Below are 8,615 nucleotides of genomic sequence, written 5' to 3' on the forward strand. Positions count from 1 at the left end.
AGTTACAAGCCAATCGGATGTTGCCTGATTCTTACAAATATTCTGTTTATTTTTTGTGGGACCGTTTCACTTAAACAACGGTGGGCTAAACTTCTGAGCGTAAAGAATCCCGTCCGCACAACACTGACACACAGCGTGCAATTGGCGACCGTCTCGCAGTGAACAATCCAATCTAAGGTGGCATACTCCTTTTAGAGTCTATATCCATCCGCCCGATTGTTCTCCTATTTCAGGAAAAGTGCCAAAAAGCAGCAGGAGAACATCTTTTTTGACCTGTTATCAATCATGATCTAGTTTTTTTTGTGGCTTGCATGTTAAAGAACATGAATGGAAGTACATGTGGTGAAAAAATGGGTCAATTGAGGCAATTTTAGACCCCTTTAGGCCTCCCAGGAACAGCGTAGGAAAATTGTTTCCTACTGAGTGAAGAGGTTTGTTTTCGAGTGGAGAAACTTCAGGCTCTGATAGCAAAAACTCTGCGCGGTCGTGATACAAAAATATGATGGTGCCATGAAAGGCCAACTACTTGTCAGCTATCCGGTGATGGGTAGCGTTTAGCTAGTAAGAACTTCTATCTAGACTTAGAGACCACAATACTTTTGTAATTTAGTTTGTAAGTCAATGGGGCATTTAATAGGCATATGCTACTTTAAGGCCAAGTGATTGTTCAATGCGGGAGGCAGGAATTGCATAAACATTTTGGGGAAGTGGGCCCAATTGGCAAACCTGATTGGCTTCTTCGCTTTTCCGAAGCAAATCTGCCAAAATCAAAGGAAAACATAAAATAGCTTGGGAGAAATGTGCAAGACCCTAGTATCAATCTAAAGCGTTGCCGCCGGCGTTCTCTGGGCAGTACAGCAAATAGATACGGGAAAATAGCTTTGTGAAAAAGAAAGGTACACTAGGCTGTACATAGTAGGGTCTTAACAAGACTAACCGAGCGTGTGTTACTGTAATTGAAGTATTCGAACTTTACTGTTATATTCATACGCAAGCAAACATAAGAAGGCGCAAAACCACGCTTGCCGGCCTTTTGGCTAAGATCATGTGTAGTATCTGTTCTTTTCAGGGGAATAGTGATACAGGTCTCTTACCAATATTACTGTTAACACATATATTTATATTTGAAGGAATTCACTCTAAGCCCCGCCTACTTATTAATATGGATGAGATTCAACAAAAGAAATAGGATTCATCAATTCACTATGTGGAATCTACCTACTAAGTCTTAGAATGATCCCACTTACCAATTCTGAGTTTGCCTCATTAAAAGTTAATTTTTATTAAAATAGTGTTTAAGCCCCGCCCCTTATGAATAGTAATGAGGCCGTAGTCATGTCACATATGGACATATATATATTCGTACCACGGAGTTCACCAGCTAAAGGTCCGCTTGGTTCACGGGCTCGGGGGGGGGGGGAGGGGGACCGGGCGTATTCTGGTTGAGTTCGGGTAGTAACCTGGTGATCGGTATCTGTGCCGGTGTATTTGCGCGGGTAAAGTTTTCCCGGAGGTAATTGCCTGGGGTGGTGGGTAATTATCCTCGGGGGCAAATGTCAAGGGGTATTTGTCCGGGGGGTTATTGTCTGGGGGGGGTACTTATCCTCGGGGGTATTTGTCCTCGGGGGTGTATGTCCGGGGGGTAGTTGTCCCGGGGGTAGTTGTCCTCGGAGGTATTCGTCCTCGGGGTTTTTGTCCGAGGGTGATTGTCAGGGGGTACTTGTCCCGGGGGTCATAAGTCCGGGGGGTATATGCCCGGGGGTATTTGTTTGGGGTGTAGTTGTCCGGCAACCAGTTGCGAAGCCATTATATTTTGACCATATACAGCTCACACGTCTAAGCCATTTACTGGAGAGTTGAGTTCGTTAATTGAAATAGTCAGAGGGGCGACTGGGTCGTCGGAGGATCATTTAGAACATAGTTGTCGAGAGTAAGTTTAACTTAAAACTATATTTAAGCACTTCAAGTGATTACTATATCTCTTTGTTCGTTGTAATCATTCCTGATTTGTATCAAGAATCATGCTGGTCACGTGATGGTACCATAAGTAATTTAGACTTTCACTAACGCTGGGTGAAATGAACACACCATAATATATTGAATAAACAACAAGGCATTTTAAATTCACGTTCAAATAGTTGATATATTTTGATTTATTTACATAATTACAGATGCAAATATCCAACCTATGAAAATGTCAACACAAATAATAAAGAAACTACAGCTCAACGATTTAACATACATTGTGGTCTTGTCTTTCGTAAACAAATTGTGCCACAATGGCTGTCACACTACACATTCTCGAACCAACCAACCAGCGTAGCATGCTCAGTCACGTGATACATTTAAAGGATTGCTTCAAGTGTCTGACATGTCTATCTTGTATGAAAGAGCTGAAAAAGATAAACAGAATAGTGAAGAAACTACCATGATAGCATTCTCTGTTAAGGAGATATCACACTTTGAAGATTTCAAAATTTCTTTGCAAATGACTGGTGTAGAAAGACTAACTGTGAGGGTGTGATGTCACATCCTCACTTCCTTAACATGTGTCAATATATTTCATTAAAATATAATCACATTTTTTTTAACAAATCTAAAAAAATATAATCAAACATTCTTCAGATGTTAAATCTCAAATACTTCCCTTGACACACATGAGATCTCCTGACGTATCTTTTGGTTGTAAGTCATAAAATCTTACAAAATATTTTAATCAAATAACAAAGACTTTTCAGGAATGTGAGGATATGACGTCACAGCTAGTCTGATTTCAGCAGTTTCTACGCAATCAGATAGAACTTTAAACTTGAATATCTCCTAAACGGAAAAGGATATTTGAATAATTTCTTCACTATTGGGTTTCTTTTATGGTCCTCTTTCATATAAGATAACCATTTGTGACACCTGAACTAATCCTTCCATGGTAACTCAGAGCGTTCGGCTTGCCTTATACCATCATTTATAACAAATGGATACTGTTTTCTCAGAGTTACTGCAGTTACGGAATTTAATGGACAGGAGATATTTTTGTATGGAGATGTGTTTATGTAATTCTGGCCAAAAAAAAATCAATCATGCACAAGATAACAAGTTGAGACATCCACTTATGAATATGCATAGCTCCCAGCATCATAACCACTAATCACTACAAGGTGTGTATAGTAGGCCATGTGCGTATCTCAACTGCTTGTCTTACATGCACAATTATGCTGAATATACATTTTGGATACATTTCTCATCTGTTGTACGGAAATATTAAACAGAACTGAGATTAATTCATTACTATCGGACCTTCCTTTCCCCCGGTTGCACAAGTCTCGGGTCATTTACGGTCCTCGTACGCCGAGACATCTGACCGCTGTTGTTAGGTAATCACTCACTCATCCTGTGAATTCACGAAACTGAGGGTGGTGAAGGGAACAGTTTATCCCCACCATGGGTGTGTATGCATTGTGTAATAGTGTTAGTTCGGCGGATTGGCTTCCCCTTACGAGAATTTGCAATTTGTACACGGATGGTAGACGTTGATTTCACCACTCCTCGACGAGGGAACATTAGTAGAAAGTAGGCTATATTGAGTAATATGGAAGCTGAAATCTGGCTTGGGAAGGATTTATGGACGGTGTCATTCAGCTCCAAATTTCTTCCAGGACTCAGACCTCGGTAGTTTGTGATTTGGTTAATACTCTTTTGACGTCAGATCTGGGATGAAATTGTCGATTTTAAATTCGTTGAAAGATATCTGTTTATCACCTGAAAATGGAAAACATGAAAACTTCACAAGTCACAAGTCAAACAAAGTGTGCACAAGTCAAACAGTCGCTCCAGGGTCACCACACAGCACCACATGTGCGTGTACCCTGGGGTACTATAAAGAGTGCTGCCAGAAACCAGGGCACGCAACTATAGTTTCAAGTTACCTCGTATATTTCCACATTAACACGAAGAGGGGCAATGGAGTTTAAGTGTCTTGCTTGCAGACACAACGTAATGATGGTATGGTCATAAACTGATTTCTTAGATCTCAAGTCTATTTACTTCGCCATTGGGCCACAATGTCCCTCCGTTTTACAAAGTGTTACACATTAACATGTATAACACAGAAGGCAGGGTGGGGGAGGAGGGAGGAGGGGAGGATGGGGAGGGGAGGATGGGGAGGGGGAGGATGGGGAAGGGGAGGGGAAAGGGGAGGGGCGGTGTAAGGGAGAGCGCACTAGAAAGCACGTCGGTGAAGGTTCGAGCTATGCGTGAAACTTTAGAATTCTAACTTAGTCTCTTTGTTTGTATTTCTTTCAGGTAACAATTGCATTCAATTTAAGACAGCGCTATTCAAACTACATCATGAACTGAATGAAATACTGAGAAAAGTGTATATAGAGAAAATAAATCTACGGAACTAGACAAACTGGGGATATCTATTTTTAAATATAGGTTATGATAGTTTTACAATTTAGTACAATACAACTATCTGTGGTCTAAATATTACAATATGACACAATTTCTTCTATCAAAAACAAATCAACCTGTTTTGTTTATTGATGTTAATCTCGAGTAGTTTTTATAAATTTATTTCATTTCCGTCTTTTAATTAATAGCCAGTCCCCCTCCCCTCCCCTCCCCCTCCCCTCCCCCTCTCCCTCCCCACATATAAACACCGTTCACCACTTACCCTCTATACTATGATTTCGATTTCAATACTTTGAACTAGACGGGTATTTTTTGATAGTTTTAATGGTTATTTTCGTGACCTCATCCGAAATCTATTAAATGTTCTTACCATCAATATCAAGTTCATCCAACAGTTTGATAAATCCCCGGATGTTGTTGCCGTATGGCGAACGCAACCATTCCAAGTCATCTATGAAACCATCTTCGTTGTGGTCTAGCAGGATAAATGTTTCTTTAGAGATAACTTGTTCTTCCATCACAGATCTGAGAATAAAGGAAAAGTTAGATTTAGCTAGCGAGAAACTTCAAATCCCTTATCTATGGGATTATAGGCAACAAAATCATATTCTAAGTCTGTGGGCCATTTACCCCAAGGCATAGGCATTCATATTCCCATGCAAATCGTACGTATATTGGACATTTCATTTTTGCATTTTTCTATTGAGGCTGGGTGGTGTAAGGGGGGGAAGGGGAATTGGGGATCAAATATCATGTCGTATTGGAGAAAGGGTGTAAGGGAACATTTTTGTAAAATCGAGGGTGCTATATTTTGCAACTTTTCAACTCTTTAGTTTGTAGCGTATTTACATGCTGTATAGGCTAGTTATTCTTTTAGTAATGTATTGTTTGTTATTGGTTTGGGGAGGGATACATCACATGGTTTTATTCTGGGCGACTGAAGTCCCCTATAGGTATACATGGTTGCTACCCGGTTTTTAACCTTTGCCTGCGAAGCCCAAGGCCGAGCAAGCCAACAATCCCGACCCCCCTCCCCTCCCCTCCTCAACAGAAAAAACATTGGCCTATAAGAATGATGATGATTCCACAGCAATAAACTTCTTTTTTTTGAGGGGTGGGTAGGGGGATGATTTAAGTCTTACTTGTGATCTACATGACTACATAATTATCCTAATGTGGTGACATGATCAGGAAGTTTAACATAAACTGTGGCATGTATCTCACGAAACAGCGTTGCCACGGTGATACAACCTGACTAGCGCAGTCGTTCATTGTGCAATTCGGTTTCCTAGGCTACGTTTACGGTAACGATACATTGTAGCCTAACATTGTTCTTGACCTCCCCTAACCATCTGCCCCTTGACACCACCACCGTCATCGACACCGCAAATCGCCACCGTCGTTATTTACCAAAATCGATCTCGCCTGTCAAAGCTAGACTTAAAAGATTTTATATTTTTGGATTTGCTTGGTTTTTGCGAATGGGCCAAAAGTAAGCATTTCGTCGTGTTTGCGTGATTATTTATACTACACAATAGAGCCGGAATAGTTATTGTAAGTCATGTTTATAAAATGAAATGCATAATAACGCTTTAAACTTAATATCAAACCGTCTACTTTTGGATTTTTCTTGCTATTAATTTAATATCCGCCTTTTGTATCTCACGGTTTAAGCCCGAATAACATGCAACGATTTTTAACCGTGAGCCATTGACCGCTTCCGAATGCAATTCAAGAAATGTACACATTATAAATTTAATCGCAAATGAACACAAAAATATATTTCGTATCAATTTTCTCGAGTATGTCACTGACCCCAGTCTTCATGGTTAAGTTAAGATTTAGCATTTGTTCCCTTCATAATTCGTATGTTTACCAACAAATTTGTCAATAATCCATGAACTTATCCGGTTTATCTTTAAATTCTATAGGCGTAAAAGGACATAGTATATGCTTACCACGCAAATATTTTGATCATTGTTTACAACTTTATTTTTATATACAATTGTATTATTACTATAACGATGCCATAACGTGACGTTACAAGAACATTTGTAGACACATTCGATGATGCGAAAATGAAGCATACCGATCATATAGTGCACGTAGAGGCTGTACAGCCGAATTATATCTGACGTCACTAAGAACAAGTTAACTATGTGTGATAATGTACAATCAAGATACCTATCACATATTGCAAGTAGAGGCTGGGCAGCCGTATTATATCTGACGTCACTAAGAACAAGTTAACTATGTGCGATAATTTACAATCAAGATACATATCACATATTGCAAGTAGAGGCTGGGCAGCCGAATTATATCTGACGTTACTAAGAAACCAATGTGTATAACATTCGACTAAGTACATTCATATGAACGCTGTACAGCCGCACTTAGACATTGTGCATGAGTACGCCAGATTTTTCGGATATCTAACATATCAGGACTACAAAGAAATATTATAAATTTGTCAAAATCTTACCGTTTAGGCTTCTTCTTTGGAGCCAAAGTGGGGACGTGATTTCCACCTTGGAATACGCCTTTCTTGGAAGAATGCCCGGCTCGATTATCACAGCCATACACCACAACAACAACTGTGATAATCAAAAACAGACTAAGGCGAATAATACCAGTTGCCATCTTCGTCGTTGCTCTTGAGATGTTCCTCTGAAGTCTTTGGTTTCTTGACTTTAAATTGGTATCTGCAGCAGAAACTCTGGAGATGGAATGAGCCTACTGTCTGCCGATTCGACATTCATATAGGCTGCTGGAACGGAAAATCCCAAACGATCCCAACACCAACCATTACGTAGTGTCGAAAAGTTCAATTTCATTCAGCGTTCTTAATATGTTTCGTCAAGGAAGTCATTCGATACGTCAATAAAGGTAAGAATTTCCAAAATCGAAACTCTTTATTAAACTTAAATATTGAAAATGAAATCCTATATTTTGCTGGTAAAGTAATAATGGAAATTCCGAAAGTAGGCAAGTGGAATTTCCCGGAAAAGAAATTATTGAGAAACTTGATCAGTTCCAAATATCCATTATTAGCACAGAAAGTCACTGGTGAAAGTAATAATCTATTCATGGGCATCTTATCATCACCCTCGAGGTCAGTAGCATAATGCATTTCGAGCTTGAGTCAATATTTTCACACTTCCTGTATTTAGCCCCAAGGGTTCCAGGTATCGTTTACAATGCGATAGACGTTTACAAGAGCATGACATATATAGGCAATGTGAACATATAGCGCAACATTAAAGTTACTTATGAACACCACTATTCGTAAAAAGTTAACCTTCACACCCCCCCCCCCCCAATGACAATGACGCCATGGTCACCCTTAGATCATGCTAAACGTTTCAATCATTGCAAAAAATTAATTTAAAAAATTTAATTTAAAAAACAGCAGAAAAAGATGCTTCAATGACGTCTTCATTACACTTGATCAAGCTCTCAGCCTTGTGTGTGTGTGTGTGTGTAGGGGGGGGGGGACATTAAATCTGCGTTGTCTCCCAAATTGACTAAGGTTTTTTTCTATAGCTATTTGGGGAATTTGTTTCACATGAAATTTCTCTATCACATATATAGACCTAACGATGTTGGTTGTCTTTATCATCTCCAGAATCTGAACACAGGGGTCAAATGAAGGGTGTACCGCCTTGCACGGAGAGAGCTGGCGGTTGGGTACTCGGAGATAAAATCGTCTTGCCATCACTATTGTTTCAGAAGGTTCGTGTTATGAATATTGAATATAATAATATGAATAAAAAAAAAATCTAAAAATTAGTTCCCATTGATTAATTTCATTCTTAATAATCCCATGCATTGACTACCACCGCAAACTATCGTTGGAAATTTGAAACCATGTCAACCAGCAACTAAGACCTGCAGTATCTTGATATGCATTTTAATTGGTTGTGTAAGTATCACTATCTTTGCAAGCCTAGGATGACCTATCCGGGCACCTTTGCTTTTAGTCAATGTCAATGCCAACATAGTCTCATAGCTATAGGCTTGTCGATTTCTTCCAATCAGAGCCCCATAAAACAGCATGTAACACCGGTCGTCCAATGAGAGCACGAGAAACCGACACATGTCATTTTCATTTGACCCATGTCGATTTCAGGACATAATACACATCGATTTTATCCAATCAGAGCAAGAGAAGTGACATGTTAATTTCACTCGACATATGTCGATTT

The 8,615-nt window shown here is 39.5% G+C and overlaps 1 protein-coding gene and 1 pseudogene across 1 annotated transcript; one reads left to right on the forward strand and one right to left on the reverse strand.

Moving 5' to 3' along the window:
- Positions 1-1,017: 1,017 nt before the first annotated feature.
- Positions 1,018-1,223, forward strand: LOC139957855 (U2 spliceosomal RNA; annotated as a pseudogene).
- A 900-nt stretch (positions 1,224-2,123) lies between these two features.
- LOC139984516 (uncharacterized) lies at positions 2,124-7,180 on the reverse strand. Its single transcript, XM_071998433.1, has 3 exons — positions 6,893-7,180; positions 4,781-4,935; positions 2,124-3,756 (listed from the first exon to the last, which is right to left on the reverse strand). The coding sequence occupies exons 1-3, from the start codon at positions 7,048-7,050 to the stop codon at positions 3,683-3,685; spliced, it is 387 nt and encodes a 128-aa protein (XP_071854534.1). The 5' UTR covers positions 7,051-7,180; the 3' UTR covers positions 2,124-3,682.
- Between the last annotated feature and the right edge of the window lie 1,435 nt (positions 7,181-8,615).

Source organism: Apostichopus japonicus, chromosome 17 (assembly GCF_037975245.1).
Source record: "Apostichopus japonicus isolate 1M-3 chromosome 17, ASM3797524v1, whole genome shotgun sequence".
In the NCBI taxonomy this organism is placed as follows: Eukaryota; Metazoa; Echinodermata; class Holothuroidea; order Aspidochirotida; family Stichopodidae; genus Apostichopus; species Apostichopus japonicus.

Bases quoted from the DNA above. Each gene is read 5' to 3' on its own strand.
- LOC139984516 (XM_071998433.1), bottom strand. From the start codon at position 7,050: ATGGCAACTGGTATTATTCGCCTTAGTCTGTTTTTGATTATCACAGTT. The intron at 4,936-6,892 runs GTAAGATTTTGA...CTTTATTCTCAG, and splicing joins CCAAAGAAGAAGCCTAAACG to ATCTGTGATGGAAGAACAAG. The intron at 3,757-4,780 runs GTAAGAACATTT...TTCCATTTTCAG, and splicing joins GGATGAACTTGATATTGATG to GTGATAAACAGATATCTTTC.